This window comes from Galeopterus variegatus, unplaced genomic scaffold (assembly GCF_000696425.1).
Source record: "Galeopterus variegatus unplaced genomic scaffold, G_variegatus-3.0.2 Scaffold2952, whole genome shotgun sequence".
Taxonomy (NCBI): Eukaryota; Metazoa; Chordata; class Mammalia; order Dermoptera; family Cynocephalidae; genus Galeopterus; species Galeopterus variegatus.
In genome coordinates this window covers 156,050-176,222 of record NW_007729063.1, presented here as the reverse complement: position 1 = coordinate 176,222, position 20,173 = coordinate 156,050, and the positions used below count along the sequence as shown (strand labels likewise).

The following is a 20,173-nucleotide window of genomic DNA, read 5'->3' as shown; positions in this document are numbered from 1 at the left end:
CCCCCCCCGCCCCCCCCCCCCCACAGTCAGCTTTCTTGTGAGGCTAAGGAGGGGCTGGAGGAGGCGGGAGGTGGAAAGAAGAACCGCGGGAGTGGGGGAGGGGGAGAGCGGTCAGACACGCAGTTACTTCCCCCCATTGTCATTCTCTCTGTCTAGAGCCTTCTTTGCATATGCAAATGAGTTTGTCCTCCCACAATTGCATAGTAATCAGGAGCAAATGACCTTCTTGCTGTTTACTTTCAGCGTCCTTAATTAATCCAGTTATTAGACAATTAATGAAGCTTGTTTGGTGAGAAATTCATAGCAAGAATGGAGAAGGGGGCGTGTATGCATGGGATGTGGGACTCAAGCGCCTGCGCACTGAGGATGGGAGATGTTGTCTTTACCCAGGAATAGAGGCAATCCCTAGGTTTCCCCTCAGCACCCTCTCCTTCTCAGCCTCACCCCTGTGCCCCACAATTTCCTACACACACTTCAGCCCCACCCCACTTTTCTCCATCCTGCCATTTGCATCTTCTTCTTGCAGCTTATCACATCCTCCACCAAACCTTTGTGGATTCAGGAAGGTAGTCTTCAGTGTCCTCCAGAGTCCCTGGATGGCAGTGGCCCCAAATAGGACTAGAGGTCCAGGAGTCAGCACCCTGGCCTTCTCAGTCCCCCAGGGCCCATCCAGTTGCCCCAACTCTGACTGTGTTTTCTCCACTGACCTCCCCAGACTGTGGCCAGTGGGTGCTGCAAAAACAACCCTCACCCTCTCCAGGCAGAGATGACCTCCCACAGCTCGTGAGCCAGGTGTCTGCCTGAGGTTACTAAGTGTGCCCCACACACCCACACCCTATGGGCCGTGAGACCACCAGGCACAGCTGGAGGGAACACTAAGATCATTTTTTTTCCCCTGCTACTAGCACGTAAGGGGATCTGAGCCTTGACCTTGATGTTATCAGCACCACACTTTAACCAAGTCAGCTAGCCAGCCAGCCCCATCATATTTTTTAAATATTTTAACAAAAGCAGTCTGAGCTCCCATCTGCTGGGCAGTACTCCAGTGTTTCTCCCAAGAACCCCTTTCCTAGGTCATTTCTGGGCATCCTGAGGACAATGTTCATGTCTCACAGATACATCTTGGGGTCACTTATAGTCTGACTTTTTCTATCTGGCTGCTTTTAAGACCTTTTGGGTTTTTGCAGTTTCACTACAATTTTTTTAGGTCCTTATTTACTCTACTTAGAATTCTTCATGCTTCCTTCCCAGGATTTTATCATTTCTGAAAAATTCCTAATCAACATATTATTAAATATTGCCCTACCCTCCTCTCAGTGTTCTCCTCTGGTATTACTAGATGATATTCGTTAAACTCCACATTCTATATCCCATATCTTTTTTCCTCTTGTTCATATTTTTCTCTCCATGCTACATTATGGCTAATGATTTTTTCAAATCTATTTTCCAGTTCACTAACTATCTCTTCAGCTGTATCTAATATGCTAGCCATTGGGTTTTAAATTTCAACATTATTATTTTCATATCTAAGTCGATTTATTTTCATATGTACCTGATTTTCCTGATAGCATCTTTATTTCTTTAAACATTTTAAATATTCTATTTTTAAAAATTTTCTGGATCTGATGATTCTAATATCTTAACTCTTGCAGGTCTAATTCTGTCTTTTGTTGTTTTTACTGACTCACTTGTAATCAGTTGTTTCTTTGTGTGTTTTGTAATTTTGTATTGTAAACTCAAGCTTAGCCGTCTCTATCCATGGGAATCCTGTACAGCAGAAGTTGAGTGTGTGTCCCTCCCAAGAGAGTTTGCTTTTGCTTCTGCCAGCCAGGTTGCCAGGTGCTACCAACACACTTGGAGTTAATTCCACCACTTGAAGTTTCCTGGAACACACAGGTAATGCAAATGTTTACCTAAACCCCTGTGTGGACAGGCTTGTGATTACAAATTTAAAGAAGGCTTTTTTTCCTACCAAGAGTACATGCTGAAATAGACAAATATTTTTTATCATTTCTCTTTGTCACTGAATGGATTTTTTTCTGGATCCTTCCACCAAAAGTGTAGCCTTTTTAGAGTCCTGGCTTTTTTGTGGAGCTGTTAATTACAACTCTCCATCATCCAGGACCCACAGCCTGTCTTCTTGTTCCCTGTGGGGCTCTTACACCCAAGCCTCTAAGCCAGTGGTTATCGGCCTGGACAATTTTGTTCCCTGGGAGACATTTGGCAATTTTTGGTTGTCACACTAGAGGAGGGCAATGCTACTGGCATTTAGTGGGTAGAGGCCAGAGATGCTGCTAAGCATCTGCTGGGGCTCAGAAAGTGATACCCCAATGTGAAGACCTCAGAAGCAGCCTCAAAAGGAAAGTTTTCCTCTGACCTTCTCCTGCCCTCCTGTCTCTCAGCCTCATTCTCCCCTGAGGCAAGCCGTAGAAACTGGACTCCCTCTTCCCCTAGGCGGGTCATACATATACTCTAATCTTCCCCGTGCCTTTCTGTCCTGGAGCTGGCCATAATGAAATTCTCTGACCTACCTTGTCTGATTGTGGCTCATAAGACCCCCATTCCAGAAAGGGTTCTGCCCCATACCTTGAAGGAATGAATGCTTCATGGAGAGGCCAAGAAGAGTCTGAATAGACAAGCCTTGCTGGGTTTCCCCACTCAGTCTTTTGGCATTAGATCCTACTTTTCTTTTCTGACATTTCTACGTGGCTGTGCCTGCTTCATAGAACCCAAGCATAAACATGGACAATTTCCCCTACATCTTCGGATCTTCATTCTGAAGGCTCTGTGTCAAGTAAAACTCTGATATAATAAAATTTGTTATGACTTTTGTTTCATATTAATCTGTGTTTATTAGTGATTTTTCAGAGAACCTTCAGGGGGTTGAAGGGGGTGGCTTCCCTTGGCACATACACACCTACAATGCACAGGACAGCCCCTCACACTGAAGAATAATCCAGCCCAAAATGTCAATTGTGCTGCTGCTGAGAGACCCTGATCTAGCTCATGGAGATGTACAAATAACCTGAGGCCTCCCCGCAACTTCAGAGTTCCCTAATACTCAGGCTTCCAGCACCTATTTATGTTTGACACCCTAAAGGTTTTCCTTGCATGCATTCATTCATTCATTTTACAAACACAGCCATGCATTTAAAAAGAATCGTTGTTCTGTTTTATGGAGTGCCTCCGGGTGTTCTGTGGTGGGAGATTTTTCAGGCTTCCTACTTGTCACTCCCATCTGCGTCCTTGCTGCTCTCAGCTCACCACTCACTGTCTGGTAACAGCCTCTCTCTTTCACCCCGTCTCCCTGCACCAGTGTGTAGCTGGAAGCCCAGAGAATGTGTTGCTGAAGGTTTGGGATACAATCGACAGACGTGAGAGTGTGCGACACACCGCCAGCAGCAGTTGCTCTTGGGGCTCACAAACCCCCAAATTCCACCCTCCTTATGGCCCCTGTTTGATTCCATGAGGCTAAGGCCTTATTCCACAGGCCCCTGGCTCCCCAAATCTCTGGGTCTCCTCACCTCCCTGGCTCACAGCTTCCAAGAGTGTCTCCCCTCCCCCCGCCCACCTAGCCCAAGACCCAAGCAATTCCTGCAGCAGGAATATTTGTCCCTTCCTTTCAGGGCCTGTGTCAGCCTCCTGCAGTCTGGCATCCAGTGCCTGACCCACAGGAGGTGCTCAGTACTGATGTGAGAATGAATGAATGAATGAATGATTGAATGAGGCCTGGCTCAGGGCCTGGGCAAGACAATCATAATAACCAAAAATATATTTCCCGGAGTCTGGGTTATTCAACTTCAAAGTGACACCACATTGGGACAGCCACAGTTCCGTCTAAATGCGCATTTAGGGAAAAGCATTTCTCTCATGCTTTAAGGGCACAGCCGGGCTGTAGAAACTCCCAATTTACATGACTAAACAGCACACTCAACACCACGAACTGCAGCATCTGCGTTCCAATTTGTGGTGACGTCTCAGTTTCCTCTAATGGGGGTGGGCTCTCGCTTGCTTGTGGGTAACTAAAGGGTCCTGCCTGGGGGGAGGGAAAAGCAAGTGGAGTCGTTCCAATTTGTGGTGACGTCTCAGTTTCCTCTAATGGGGGTGGGCTCTCGCTTGCTTGTGTGTAACTAAAGGGTCCTGCCTGGGGGGAGGGAAAAGCAAGTGGAGTCTGTTCCAAAGTAGTTTGTTTCCACCTCCAGAAACCCAAGCTGCCAGCAGCCCCCAGCTGGCCTCTCACTTGATAAAAAACAAAGCATTCACTCCATTCATTCATTCATTTAATAAATATTTATAGAACATCTCCCATGTGCCAGGCATTGTCGCAGGCATTGGAAGTTCAGTAGAAAACAGCAAAGTCTCCCACCTGCACAGCACTCATGTTCTCCTGGGTGGGGGGGACACGGTGAATGTGACATCTGGGAGCAATGAGGTATCTAGGAGGAAAGAGGAGGCTGGTCAGCGGCTGCGTGATGGGGGGTGCTGTTTGAGGTGGGCGGTCAGGAAACGCCTCTCTGTGAAGACAGCTTCACTCAGCAAAGCCCACTGGAATTAGGGAAGAGCGGTCCACGTGGAAGGAACAGCAACCGAAGTGCTGGGGAAGAGGGGGAGGTGCGAGTGGCTGGGGCGAGAAGGGGGAAGAAAGGAAGGAAGCGAGATGGGCTGGACCCCATGGAGTCTCACCGGCTTGGCCAGAGATTTGAGGTTTATTTAAAGTGTGGTGGGAAACCGTGGAGGGTTCTAAGCAGGAGCCCTCAGGCCGCTGTGTGAGGAGCTGACCCAGGAGCAGGAGCTGAAGCAGGGAGCCACTTAGGAGGGCTTCCAAGTAATCCAGACTAAGGAGGCTGGCAGTTTGGGTGACATGATGAGAAGCAGGTAGATTCTGGAGATGGCCTAAGGTGAGCCAGCAGGAGCTGCTGACACTGGATGAGGGGTGTGAGAGATGGGCAGGAGTCAGGGCTGACCCCCAGGGTTCTGACCATGAGGGTGGTGGAGCCACCACTGAGAGGGAGAGGGGAGGGAGGAGCAGGCTGAGGGGGTGGTCAGGAGTCTGGATCTGATAACTTAACGTGGGGGTGCCTGGCAAAGCTGAGGAGTAGGGTGTGGGCCACATGCTCGGGTTCAGGTGCAAGATACACATTTGGGAGTCAAAGCCATGGGACCTGATGAGATCCCTCAGGGAGCAAGCACAGGAGAGGCAAAGGATTCTGTGGCCTGAGTCCTGGGATGCACAGACACTTCAGGGGACATTAAAGGTGTGTGTCGTGCCCCATTCTGCTTAAAGCTTTCCAGTGGCCTCCCTGCTACATGCTACCAGGTTCTGAGTGACCTCTCTTCAGGCCTCTCCACCCTCACTTCTCCCACACTCCCCCTCAATCACTCTGCACCAGCCTCATGGGCCTCCTTTAGTTTCTTAAACTTGCCAGACCAGACATCTTCCCACCTCAGGGCCTTTGCATGTGCTGTTCCCTTTGCCTGGAAAGCTCTTCTCTCCCTCTTCCCTCACTTCCTCCTTTTTCTTTGGGTCTCATCTCAAAGGCTGCCTCCTCGAGAGGCCTTCCCTGACTCCCCAGTCTAATGTAACTGCACATGCACACCACTATTCTCTTATGGGACCCTGTTCTCATCTTTCAGAGCACTTATTACAAACTGTAATCATCTATACATGAGTGTGTCGATTTGAGAGATGTCTGTCTCCTCTTACCCCACTTGACCATGAGCTCCATGAAATGAGGAAAATTACTGTCTTCCACTACTGTGTACAGTAAAATATACGTTGAATGATGAATGACAGGGGAACAGAAACAAACACTGGTTGATCGTGTATGATGTTCTCAATACTGTACCCGGCTTTTACATAACCAACTGCGGTAGACATCCTCACTGCTAACCTACACTTCCACTTCTGCTCTCCTTCTAGGCAAATAGGATTACATATCCTCACCCCCTTGATGTTAGATGTGGTTTAGGACTTGCTTTGACCAATGAAATATGAGCAGAAAGGACATGTGTCACTTTCAGGGAGAAGAACTTAAAGCTGGTGTACAATTCCGCATGTTCTCGTCCTCTGCCAAGAAAGGCTTGTGTGGAAGGGACGAGATCATTGGTGGAGAAGCCTGCATCATCTGAGGTCCCTCAGTAACCATGGTGAGCAGAGCTCCCGCCCTTGCCCTGCATGGCTAGAGAGTGTGAGCAAGGGAAAAAAACCTCTGTGGTTTTACTACACAGCATAACCTAGCCCACCTGACTAGTGCAGCAAGCTCATTTAATTCTTCCAACAACCTCATGACATGCTCTGTACCCACTTCTCAGAATCATTCAACCAATACATGCTGATTGAGTCCCCACTGGAAGGAGGCATTGACCACACAAAGAGGAATAAGATACAGCCCAGCCCCCGAGAAGCTTATGGGCTTGGATGCAGAAATGGCCAAGGAAGCACAGTAAACGGTAGTGTAGTGGAGGTGCGGCAGAAGGGCCAGTTCTGGAGGAGGAATGTCAAAGTAGAATCTTGACCTGATGGAGCCCATGGTCCAAGCAGGTGTGGGTGGAGGTGCCAAAGAGATGGCATCCCTGGCACAGGGATCAGCCCAGGCAAAGCTCAAGACAGGAGGAAAATCAGTAGCACATAGGTGTATTAGTTCGAGTATATGCTAAGCTGCTGTTACAGAATTCCAGAATATGATGGTGTAAACAAGATAGAAGTTGAGTTCTCCCACACACAATAGTCCAGAGCTAGGTGCTTCTGGCTATAGCATGGCTCTGCCAACTCTTATACTTGGCTTCAATCTCTGTGTTCAAGGCAGCTACTCCAGTTCCTGCCATCACATCTGCATCCCAGCCAGAGGGAAGGAGAAAGGGTTAAATGGAATGCATTCCCATTCCTTTTTAAAATATAACCTAGAAGCATACATTTTCTCTCTCCTTCCAGCAGCTCCATCACCAGTCATCCAAGCCAGCATTCTCCCCAACTCTCTCCTCTCAGTTACCTTTCACATCCAATCAAGTCCCTCCTCTCCCAGTCCTCATCTCTCACCTGGCCCATGGCAGTAACTTCCTAATAAGTCTCCCAGCCTCCAGGCTGGGCCCTTTCAATCCATCATCCACAGTGACTGTCCCAATTCACAGCTCTGACCAGGTCACGCCCTTCTTAGAAGAAAGTCCAAACCACTGGGTGTAGCTCACAAGCCCCTGCCCTCGCCCTTGCCCACCTCTGCAGTTCCATCTCTCACCCCTCGAGTGCTCATCTTCACCTTCCCGATATTTCTACTTGGCCCCTCTCCCCAGATATGCTGTTTATCACCTCTGTCCTTTGCTCATGCCTGAAATGCCCTTCCCAGTCCCCACCTAACAGACCCCTCATCCTTTAAGGATTAGCTCAGGTGTTACTCCTTCAGGAGATAGACTCAGAGCCCCTTCTCTGAGCTCCTGCTGTGTACAGCTACTCTCCACTTCCCCATATTTCATAATCATTTCTTCAGGCTAGTTGCTCCACGTCTCCAGGAACTAGCAGCGGACCTGGGAACACAGTAGGGCTTGAAAAACAATTGAATGGAGAAACCAATGGTGGAGGCAGAAGCTCAGTGGAGTGTCTTAGAGAGGCAGTGTGGAGTGGAGGCTAAGGACGAGGACCGGAGCTGGACTGCTGCGTTCAAATCCCAGCTCTACCACCTCCTGGCTGTGTGCACTTACACGAGTGTTTAAACCTCTTTGAACCTCAGTGTTTCCATCTAAAAGGGGAACAAAAAGAGTACTTCTTTCATAGTTATTGTAAAAATTAAACAATTCAATACATGTAAAACTTAGAACAGTGCCTGACACTGAGTCAGCCTTTCTTCTTACTAGGCCAAAGGCAAGAAGAAAGCTCAGATGAAACCGAGCAGGAGAATGGCCTGATCAGATTTGCATCTTAGAAAGACAGAAGGACACTTCCACTTCCAACTCAAATGCAGTAACAAGGATGTCTTAGTCAGTTTGGGCTGCTATGACAAATTACCATAGACTGGGTGGCTTATAAACAGCAGAAATTCCTCACAGTTCTGGAGATCTGAGACCAGATGCCCGCATGGGGGTGTTCTGGTGAGGACCCCGTTCTGGGACTACTCCTATCTGCACATGGCAGAGAGTAGCGAGAGCAGCAGGCTCTCTCAGGACTCTTGTAAGGGCACTAATCCCATTCCTGAGGGCTCTGCCCTCCTAACCTCATCTAATCCCAATCACCTACCAAGGGCCCCAGCTCCTAATACCATCACACTGGGGGATGCGGTTTTAACGCATGAATTTGGGGGGAGCACAAAGATTCAGTTCCTAGCAAGGGAACAGGTTTACCTACCTGTCTGAAAAAACTGAAAAAAAAAAAAAAAAAAAAAAAAAAAAAAAAAAAAAAAAAAAAAAAAAAAAAAAAAAAAAAAAAAAAAAAAAAAAAAAAAAAAAAAAAAAAAAAAAAAAAAAAAAAAAAAAAAAAAAAAAAAAAAAAAAAAAAAAAAAAAAAAAAAAAAAAACAGACAAAATACATGGACGCATGGTTCTCAAGACACTGGATATTAAGAACAAATGACAGTGAGGCCTAAGAGATAGGAAACAAATGAGGTGAGCTGACAACAGTCCCACATGATGCTCAGAGAGAGCTCCCAGGCTGGGCACAGGGAGGGGACCCAAGCAGAGGAGACTGAGCTAGAGTCCTGGGAGGCCAAGTTCACAGGTCACAGGCCAGAAGAGAGAACTGCACAGAGAGAGCCCCGAGAGGCCCCTCTGGAGTGATCAGCTCGATTCTGATCAGTGCAGCAGTTTCCAGTAAGGAAGCCAGCTGGGGCTGATTAGAGGGAACAGTCACCAGAGCTCACACATGATCCACCAGCCAGAGTGGAAAACCTCATAATTAACAGGGCATAGACTGGGCTATAAAGGTTTTGCCTCGCCAGTGGGGCAAAACTAGCCCTGGACTAAATGCTGCTCTGGTGCTGTCTAACAATGCTTAAAAGCAAGACCTGAAAGGATCAAACCGTTTCCAAGTAACCTAATCACATTTTATACAAAGCTCAAGAATATTTCTTTACATACAAAAATAATCAGCCCCCAAAGAAGTAAAATTCACAGCTGGCATCCAACAAAAAAATTACCAGGTATACAAAGGAGGAGGAATATGTGGCCCATAATGAGAAGAAAAATCAATCAATTGAAACCAACCCAGAAATGGATGATAGAATTAGTAGACAAAGATATTCAAACAGTTATTATAATTATATTCTGTATGTTCAAGAAGCTAGAGGGAAAATGAACATTTAACTAGAGACGTGGAAGATATAAAAAAAGACCCAGTCAAGCTTCTGATGAGATATCTTCAATTCTGACATTTAAAAAAGAAAAAAAGCATTGGATACAATTAAAGACAGATTGGACATTGGGAAAGAAAAGGTTAGTGAACTTGAAGACACAGCAATAGACACAAACTATACAAAATGAAACATGGGGGAAAAAAGATGGAAAAAAAAAATGAATAGAGCATGACTGAGTTGTCAGACAACTTTGAGGCTTAATGTATGTGTAATAGAAGTTTCCAAAAGAAAGACAATAAAGGGTAGGATGGAAACATTTTTGAAGAAATCATGGCCAAAAAATTTCCAAATATAATGAAGACTATAAACCCACAAATCCAGGAAGCTCAACAAAACCACATAAAAGGAAGAAAACTGCACCATAATCAAACTGCTTAAAGCCAGTAAGAAGATAAAACCTTAAAAGCAGCCAGAGGAAAGAGACACTATACACAAAGGGACAAAGATAAGAACGCTGGCAGATGTAATGGTGCTCCTTGGAAACAATGCAACTTAGAAACAGGGAGCTGTGTCTTTAAATCACTGAAATCGGGCCGGAAGCTGGCAGAGGAGCTAGGAGACAGTGATAGCCATCCAGGGCAGAGAGGTGATGCAGGCATGGGACCAGGAGGTGGCAGTGGGCATGGGAGAGGGCAGAGAGAATGGTGGGGGCTTACAACCAAGGAGAGGTGGGAAGGGGATCTAGGGTAAGGTGCAGATTTCTGGCTTGTGCGGCTGCTGATCACCACAGTGAGGAACATGGGATACAGGAAGAGGAACAGATCCAGGAGAAGACCATGGGTTCCAACGTGGGCAATTCTGAGTAGCCAGTGGAGTGCTCAAAAGGCAGTTTGGAGGCTGAGAGAGAGATAAAAATTTGGTGCACATCTGATGGTATATTAGTTAGGATAGGGAAAGCTACAACTTAGTAACAAATAAACCCTGAAATCTCAGCATCTTAGAGTAAAAGTTCATTTCTCGTCCATAGAAAGATCGACACGGGTTGGCAGAGGCTCTCCTCCAACCAGTGATTCAGGGACCTAGGTGCCCTCCATCTTATGTGCCACCATCTCAACATGTGACATCCAAGGTCGGCACAGCAAGAGAAGAGAGGCATGAAGGAGGGGGACTGAGGGCTCAGTCCACAAGTGACTGGCATTATTTCTACTGAGAGCTCACGGTCAGAACAGTCACATGGCCTCAACCCAACGACAAGTGAGGCTGCAAAATTCAAGGGAGGAATGTGGAATATTTAGAAGGCACTAAAGCCATGCATTTAAATGACAGAGGCCATGGAATTAGTGACATAGAAGAAGAGTGGACAGACACAGGCCTGAAGCCTCAGAGTGAACATTTGAGGAGTGGGTGGAAGAAAAAAAGCCCAAGACCACAGAGGAGGAGGAACAGAGGAGAACATACTGTCCTGGAAGGCGAGACAACCAGAACCCAAGGTAGGGCTCAGGTCCTCTCCTGCACTCCTGTGGTCTCACAAGGATTTCATAGTGTTGAAGTCATTTTCAGTAGATATTATCATGTTTCACAAATGCAGAAACTGAAGTTCAGAGAGCTAAGAGGCTCAGGTGCCCAAGTCCCAGAGACTCAGCAGAGACCAAAGCCAGGATCTCTAACCCCAGAGCCCTCAGTTGGCCTCCTCTGTGTTTGCCTCCCCCATCCACCTCCATGGGTTAGATGAGGAAGGCGGCCCTTCCCTCCTGCTTCCCCAAGAGCCTCTTACAAGCTTAGAAGGGAGAGTTCACCGGGGCCCTCTGAAAACCACGTGCTCCCCTAACTTTCCAGGTTGAGGGAGGGCAGCTGATCAGGATGAGGGGACAATCTTTCCGAGGCCTCTGAAGTCTTGACAAGCCTCTGGACTCTCTGGGCCTCGGTTTCCTCCTCTGTGTGATGTAATGTGCATGATGGGGGGCAGCAAATAGTCGTGGGACTCCTCAGGCTTAGACATTTAGTTCTATGCTTTCTTCACTCACAAGTGAAGGAGTGGTGGAGTGCAGGCCTGGCACACTCACTCGCTGGTCCCTCCTCCCCAACACCCCCCATTTCTCCATCCTCTTCCACTGCTCCATAGCATTCCTCCAATCACAGGCAGAAGCCTGGGCTGGGGAAGCCAAAGGCAGGGCCCTATTTGCATACTCAAGCCCCTCCCCCACCCCTTATTGTGTGCACAGTTGCCATAGCAACTGGCCCCAAAAGACTCTTCTCTACAACCACCTCCCCTTTCTGTACTGCTGGAATGCTGGCTGCTTACCCAGGCTCTGAGAACTCAGAGCTCAATCCCTCATTTAAAGAATAAAGAAACTGAGGCCCAGAGAGGGAAAGCAACATGCCCAAGGGCACACAGCGAGTTGGTGGCAGAGCCTTACTTAGAATCTGGGTCACTCGATTCCCACTCCAGAGTGCCTGTCATCCTGGGAGAGAGATGGGAGTCAGTTCCTACCAATGACCAGCATGCTGCATCCATGCTCTCCCCAGGCCTCTGGGGAGGACCTAGGGACGCTCAAGTGGAAAAATGACCCATTGGAATCACAGATTCAGAGATAGTGCTGAGTGCCAGGGAGTGGGGATACAGCTAAATAGGTCCCTCTAGGTATCTAGTCCAGCCCTCGCCCATTCATTCATTCAACAAATATTTAGTGTACACCTGCTATGCGCTGGGTACTGTTCTAGGCCATGGGATTCAGCTGTGATCAAATAGTCCCAGGTGAGGCTGCCATTCTGGAGGGGAATAAAAATGATGAGCAAGCCCACTGGATGTGACATGAGTCTGGGGCTGAGGTGAGGCTCAGAGAGCAGCAGAGGGACTGCTACTTGAGTTAGGGGAGTTTGGGCAGCTCTTTCAAAACTTACCTGTCCCCTGTCCTACATTTTTAGGAGCAGCTGGTGCCGTGATGCCTGAGTCCAATATATTCGCCAGTTAGTTGATGGAGAATATGCAATGGCCCAGAAGCCTGAAGCTTTAACCACAGAATTTTAGGCACTGAAGCTGGCGGTTGGAAAAATGTTTGAGGGCAGTGGGGTGCCCCCAACCATGTGGGCAGCTGCCCTGACTTCCCCAGCTGGCCCACAAGCTTGGAGAGTCTGATTTGAGATGCCCCAGGAAGGATTGCCCACCATCAAACAATGATGGAAATGCATTTCCTGGTGCATAAAGAAAAACAGCCTTTCACCTCGCAGTTAGAGAGGAAGAACAAACACCCTGAGAGCAGACACTAGCTGCCCCGCAGTCAGCAGACCCCTTCCTGGGAGCGGAGTTTTATTTAACTTTTTATTATGGAAATTTTCCAACATATGCAGAAGGAGAATAGTATAGAGAATTCCCACGTGACCACACCCAGCTCAAGAATCACCAACCTAAGGCCACTCTGGTTCCAGCTCTGTCCCTCACTGCCCTCTGGATTGCTTTGAAGCAAACTGCGGCTGCTTTACAAGGAAAAGAGGAAGAAGTGCCAGTGAGGGAAGCCAACAATGAGGGGGTCTCGGGCAGGCAGTACCTACAACAGACCCTGGAAGGTAGTAGGTCCCAGGGCTAGCTGCACCTTGAATTGGGGGGAGGGGGCCCTGGTTATGCTGATGGAGTGGGAGGAATCTGGCTGAGGCAGCCAAGCCCCATTTCCTGCCCCAACCCCATCTCCCTTTTGTTTTCTTTCCCCGCTTTTTACCCCTCACTTGCAATAAAAACATAATTACTGGGCTTTATTAAAAAAAAAGGCAAATTATGGTGACATGCTTTAATTATCTGCCGAGCAATGGCGGGCTGAATTACACAGGCAGGGCCTTGGAGGTTACCTAAAAATAAAGCAAGAAGCCTCATTAGATGCTAATTGCTGCTTTTGCCAACTGAAGTAAGTTTCTGGCGCTGTGTGCCATCCAATGCCAGGTTGTACAAGGGTTGGCCCAAGCCCTGTGGGCTCAGAGTGCCAGAGCCAAGCCCTGTGGGGTGGCCAGGGTGGTACAGGGCAGGAAGAGGACAGAGAAAAGCCCTCAGTGTCAGGGAGAGTGCCTCAATCTCCCCTCGATGGTCAGCAGGCAGATGGAAACCTGGGATGGGGAAGAGGGAGCCGTGGGGCCCCAGTGAGCCAGAGGGCCTGTGGTCAGTCCCATGACTAGGGAGAGGGTCCACACGGCCTCCTGCAGGTTCAGCATCTTCTTGGGGGCTCCCTAGGGTCCCTTGGTGGGCCTAGAGGCTGAGGTAGTGCCAGGGACCGCTGCATGGGTGCTGCAGGGGCCTCTTGTGGGCCTCTGTCCTGCTTTGCCTCCGGGGCCTCAGAAGTCAGGATGGGAGGGACAGACCACAGGACATGAGAACTCAGAACCAGCCCCTCTGAGCTGGAAGGGACCTTAGACTCCAGCTTGTCCACTGCTTCTGAAACCAGCCTCCCCAGGTCCTAGGAGTTCCACAAAGGTGTACTGTGCATCCAGCTGTCCTGGTAGCTGGGTGGGCTCCTGCTCAGGCTGGTGGCAGCCCAGGCTTTTGTTTGAGCCTCAGACAAACACTTGAGTGGGCGTTGTTCTCTCCTGGCTTCATAAACCTGAGGTCTGGTACCACACCTGACCCACTTGGCTGCACAGCCGATCCTCTGGGAGCTTTTAAAACATGCCCAGCCCCACCCACAGAGATTCCAATCCATTGTTCTGGTGGTTAGAAAGTGCCTGTGTGGATAGGATCTCCACTAGCTCAGTCCTTTCATTCTGAACCAGGAAGGAGCGAGCACAGACCCCATAGCCCCTCGTACACAGCGAAGTTCTCTAGGGGCTGCCAGCAACCTGTCCAGGGTGCCAGGGACCCTGAAAACCCCTCATCTTGTTGAAATATAAAATTCTGAAGATACTGAGCAGGTGTTCACCTTTCCTGGATGTCCCACATGAGCCCAGGCATTAATAAAGGGGAGGAACAAACTGGCCCAGGAAGGACCCACTCGTCTTCCCCACCGTGTCACTCAGAGAAGGTCCCAGCTGGACACACTTGTGAGACCCCCACCCTGGCTTCACTGCCTATGCCTCATGTGTGATGGACCCAGGCCCAGCAGTGCCCACCCTCCCTTACTGCTGGAGCAGAAGTCCTGCTGGGGACTGGTCCCTCCTGTTTAGCTCAGGCCTACGGAGCCCACACAGTTCCCTACTTAACCCACTTCATTCCCATAAGTATTTTACTTTGGGACCATTAGCATTCCTAAACTCAGTTTGGCTCCCTGAAGGCTGTCTTACCCATCAGACTGTAAGCTTCCTGAGTGTAGGGCTGTGTTTCTGCCCACTGACAGGGGACTGACAGCCCCAGCCTCCTCCCCACCACAGGAGCCTTGAACAGCTGACCTTGGCCCCTTCTCAGCCTGGAGAAAGGAGAGCCTGCCCCTGTCCTCCCCTAGGTGCTACAGGGAGCAGAGGGGCAGCAGCAGCCCTGTGGAGAGGTGAGTCTCCCCTAGAACCTAGATGGGGCCCCCACAGATATGTGGGGGGCAGGTGGGCAAGTCCTGGGCTAGGCATCAAACCCTTGGGCTCCAGGCCTGGCCCTCTAACTAGCCTCACCCGCCACAGCATCAGTCACCTCAAGAGGGGGCAAGGTGCCCAGGCTGGGGGTACTGTCAGAGACTCCTCCAGGGGAAGAGCTGGCTGTTCCCCTTCTACCTCCAACTGCCTCCCCCTCCACACACACAAACACTGCCTTGGAAGTTTCTGGCAATCATGCTGGATCTGGCAGCCTACTATTGTCCGATTGGGATAGGGCACTAGGTGGAACCTGTTCTGTGTGGAGGTCTTGCACAAGCAATACGATCAGTGAGAGACACCCCCTTTCCACTCTCCTGACTTTACACAAATACTTAGCATATACTAGGTGCTGCACACACTGTGTGCCGCACACTCATGCATACAGATCCCCGGGGAGAAGAGATTTCCTGAGCACAGGTGTGTGAGACTACCCTTCCCCCCAGGAGTAAGGTGGGCTTCTCAAGGGGTCACTAACAGCTGGCATGATTCTAAGCCCCAGCCTCACATCTGCACACACGCCCACTCCCAGTCCCTTGGCCACTGTGCCCTACACCCCTGTGACCTGGCTATGGAGGTGGGAGGGGGTGCAGAGCCTGGAGCAGGACAGCAGGGGGTGGCACAGGCAGCCTGGGCTCCAGCTGCTGCCTGTGGCCTCATTGTGTCGCTGGCTCTATAATTTACCCCTGGCAGGGCCCAGCCCCTAAGCTGCTCCCCGCTCCCCACCTGCTAAAGCCAGCTGCAGCAAACACACTTGCGCACACTTGCCACTGGCCTGGGACACGCATCCTCACAACATGGGTGTGATGTGGACTCACACCCACTTGGGCCTAAACAGACAGGCAGACAGAAACTCACACAAGACAAACAAGCATGTACAGGGAGGTGCCAGGCATCCACACCAACATGCAGCCAAAACAGACAGGCACGCACGGGGCTGGGGTGAGCCGCACACCCACACTTGTGTTGTGTACCTGGGAACCCACATGGACACACACACCACACACTGATCTCCAGGACAGACAGACATCATCTTAGCACCTGGACCTGAAGACAAACAAGACAAGTAGGAAAGGAGGGCTAGGAGAGCTGGTGGCCCAAAGGCAATTTCTCAAGAGGGAATTTCCTAGCTGGAAGGAGAGGAGATGCTCAGGTTATAGAAGTGGGGTGGGTCCCAGGTGTGAGAGATATGAGACAAGAGGTGAGGCAGGGCAGAAATGGGCTACAGGGTAGGGAACAGAGCAGCCTCCTTACCTAGGGGACCACCAGGTGCTGATTTCTGGGATTTCCTGCAATGTCCAGCCCCTTATCTGGAAACCTAGCCCTTCTCTGCCCACAGCCTCTCCACAGCACCCCTAGATTCCAGCCCAGGGAGCAGCCTCCAGCGACCCCAAGCTGTGTTTCCATCACTTGGTTCCTCCTTCCCCTAACTCCATGCCCTCCGGCTGCGGGTTGAGTCTGGTCCCACAGCAGGACCCTCAGTGGATGTGGAGCCCAGGTGCAAAACCATGTGTTTATTTTTATTAGAAATGTTCTTGGTATAAAAACAATCATGCGCTACACATTGTCATCAATAACCATCACCAAACACCCAGGCACTGAACTCCATGTGGGGGGCAGGAGGGGCAGGCGGGCAGGACACACAGCAGACGGGCGGGGGCAGGCGGGCAGGTTGCGGGCTGCAGGACACACACAGAGGCCACCAGGAGGACGCAGCACTTTGCAACACAGTCAGGATTTGTTTTTGTTTTGGCTTTTTTGTGTTTTGATTTTGTTTTTTTTTTCTTTTTTCTCTTTTGCAACATGTAAGATTTGGTGAATCAGGAAAGGATGTCAGGGAGGGGGGAACAAAGGCTGGAGAAAATGAAGTCGAGGAGGACAAGAAAGAAAAATGCATGAGTGACACCCAAGAGAAAGGCAGGAGGGGCTGGAGACGGTAGATGAGGGGCAAGAGGCAAAGGCAAGAGCCAAAGAAGAGACAGAAAAATCCAGAGCACAAAGAGCCGAGACACAGAGATGAAAGAAGGAGATACAAAGAGATAAGAGAACATAAGACAGGGATGGAGACAAACTGAGGTCACCAACAGAACAGATGAAGACAGAGGGAGAGAGAGAAAACCAGCACTGGGGCCCACATGACCGGAGCCCCTGTGGTTTGGGGCTGGGAGGGGCAATGGTCCAAGACGCAGGCCCTTGCCGTGGCCTGGAGCTGCTGCAGCCCCTCATCCTCCTCCTGCCGCCCACTCGGCTTGCCCAGGCTGCCCAGCACTGGTGGCTGGGAGCTCTGCTGTCCTCAGCACCATGCCACATCCGTGGGTGCCCACGGGCAGGCAGGACATCAGCTGGGCCCTTGGGAGGGGTCCTGGCCCGACGCACCATCCACAAGGTTGCGGTTCTTCCTCCTCCTGCTCGGCTCCGGTGGCCTAGCTAGATTGCATGGTTGGTATAGGTGACGTAGGTCTGTTTGGTGGCCGGCGCTGGAAAGAGAGAGACCAGGGGTGCCCAGGAGTCAGGGGCTGCCTTTTCAAACCCTCCTTCCACACAGGCACTGCCCGGTTCAAGAACCCAGTGTAGCTCCGCACCACCCATGCCTCCAGTCCAGACTCCTGAACTGAGCAGTCAACATCCCCCGCACCAAGCGCCAGCCCCACCTGCCTATCCAGTGGCTTTTCCTGCCGTCCCCGCCCCCATTCCCAGCACAACGTTCCCACCTCCCAGGCCACCCTGTGCCTGCAGTGCCCTTCCTCTTCACTCCGTCCCTCTAAAGATGACCCCCCTTTTGAGCACTCCCTCCCAACCCCACTCCTCTGTGAGGGTCTCCCGACCACGGAGCCCCTGCCACCTCCCAATTCCACCACCCTTTAAAGAATCCCTTTTATTTGTGATATGATTATACAACCTTAAAATACTGTGTATTATCAAAGAGGAGTCTTTCAGAAGTTCAACCACAGACACTTTGGAAGAGCACTGTGAAGAATACACATGAAACATACTAGAACGGTGGCCTGGGGGGAGGGGTGGGGACAGAGGAAATAATGAAAACCAGAGAGGGGCCTTGCCAGGCTAGAAACTGAAGCACACAACTGACCCTCTGCCCCACGCCCGAGGACGAGGCAAGCGCCCAGGCCCCACGGCCTCTGAGCATCTACCTTTCCGTCTCTTAGTGCCCCTGGTTCCCTAGTCCTGAGCCTCCCTTATCTGCACCTGTCACTCTGACCCTTACCCCACAGCTGGGACTGGGGTGGCAGGTCTAGGTATCCCCTATTTCCTGGTCATAGCCCCCTTGGGACCCTGCCCCATGGGCCTGCCCCAGTGCCAGTTCCACAGCCAGGTGATGTCAGCTCTCAAGGGCAACTTAAGTGTCCCCCACCTATCGGGGCGCAGACTTCACAACAGCCTAGAGAGGAGCCAAAGAAGCATTGCCCCCATCTGGCAGAGAGGAACCAAAGCCAGAGGCTTGGTTTTGTCCTGTCCTGCCAGGGTTTAGGGTCTCCTTCAGTGGCTTGGGTCCAGCTCAGTGGCGAATAATCAAGTACTGCTGCCAGGGCGGGGGCTGGCCTGTTGGTGCGGGGACAGAAAGCTGGAGGGGAGAAAATCCTGCTGCCCTTTGTCTTAATGCTGCTCTGACTCTCCGGCGGGAGCCTTTCTGCTCTGAAAAGAAGGTGCATCTCTGGGCTCAGCCAGGGGCATCTGGCCTGGAGAAGAGGAAATTGGGGGGAGCAATGTGGTGGTCTGCAGGTTATCCCTGCAATCCTCTCTCCCCCCACCCCTGTTTTCACTGGGCACATGACTGCCAAGTTAAGGCTTCGTTTCCAAACCTTCCCTGCAGCTAAACAGGGCCCTACGTAACTTCATCGTTGCTAATGAGTAGAAGGACCATGTGCAACTTCTGTGTCATTTTATTAAAACAGTGTTTCCCCTGTGCTTCCTCTTTTCCCTTCTGAGAGCAGAATAGACATTGAGGTCAACCAGCCTCAGTCCTCTGGGACTGGAGCCACAAGCCTGGACCCCCACTCCTGCCCACACACCGTGCACCACTACCTGAGAGGAACGAACAGCTGTCTGATTTAAGCCATTGCACTCTGTTCTGGGATCTCTGTCAGAGCAGAGTAGCCAGAAACCCACCAGTACAGACAGGATTGCTGTTCCCAGCCAGCAGGGGGTCCCCTGTGTGTGGAAGAAGCAAACTTGCTGGGGATGGGGTAAGCAGAGGGATCCACCATGGGACCAGCAGGGAGGCACCAGCATCAGAGTTTAGATCAGCTAAAGGAAGAACTTTCTTCTGGCCAGAACTGAGAGTAGGGTGGGTGGCCTTACGTGAGCTCCCTGACAGCAGAAATTTTTGAGCAGAGGATGAACTACATTTGCCTGGGCAGTGGCAGGGAAGTTTCAAGGTTAAAGTGCCATCTGGACAGGTGCTAATGGAAGGAAATGGTGCCATGACATCCAGGAAAAGAGAAAGAACACAGGATGGCACCTTACAGTTTATAAGGAATTCCCAACTTAATTTCTAAAATGATCTGTGTCCTTCCAAGGTGCTGGATGACCAAGAGTGCTGAAGGACCATGGGACAGGTCAGTTGTGACACGGCAGTATCCAGGAGGTGGCCTGACCTGGGGCCTGGTGGGAGGCATGGAAGGGAAGTGGGAGGCCATGGCAGATTGGTGCCCTGGAGCCGGGAGCCAGATTCTAGCCGCAGGGAGGCTCACGCTCACTCTGTGACCTCACGCAGCTCCTTCTCTTCTCTGCTGGGCCTCAGTTTCCCTGCCTGTAACATGAGTGGGTAGCCCCTTTTGCCTAAACTCTTCCTGAGGTGCTCCCAAACACTCCCAACATCTCCACCCCATCCTATCCCCACAATCAGAAAAAGAGCCAGCTCTGCAATCACTGGAATCACTTGCCTGCGGGCCAGCCTGGTGACAATCAATTCCCCAGGGATCCATCACCCCTTGGGTGAACTGATAAAATTGAGTTTCCAAACCTGTAAAACCCGTCAGCCAGAGGTGAAAGGAAACCAGCAGCAGCAGCAAAATCCCCATTAACTGCAGGGGAATGCAAGCCTGAGGGTGGCTGCTGGGCACCAGGGGCAGGGCGGGGAGGGACAGCTGGGCCTCTGTTCTCCTCTAAGACCAAAGCTGTCTCCTCTAGAAAATCCAATTCACAGGCTCCAGAATGGGGGCAGGTGGGTAGCACAACCCACTCATGATCCTGGAGCTCCCTTCAGGTGACACGAGGGACTAGGAGCACTTCAGTGGAACCTTAGTCTCATCAGCTGGAAAATGTGAGCAATGAGTCTGCCCCCGCTGCCTCCCTGCCACTCCCCAGCCCCCCCAGCTAATGGTGAGGCTCAAGAGAAGAGTTCT

At 50.6% G+C, this 20,173-nt stretch overlaps 1 protein-coding gene across 1 annotated transcript in view; it reads right to left on the bottom strand.

The window, feature by feature from the left end:
* Nucleotides 1-16,304: 16,304 nt before the first annotated feature.
* The window catches only part of GRM4 (glutamate receptor, metabotropic 4), a 119,917-nt gene continuing 116,048 nt past the window's right edge, over nt 16,305-20,173 (bottom strand). Inside the window, exon 11 of the mRNA XM_008583521.1 lies at nt 16,305-17,287. Coding sequence (XP_008581743.1) covers nt 17,238-17,287 — 50 coding nt within the window. The 3' untranslated portion in view covers nt 16,305-17,237. The remainder of the gene's footprint in view (nt 17,288-20,173) is intronic.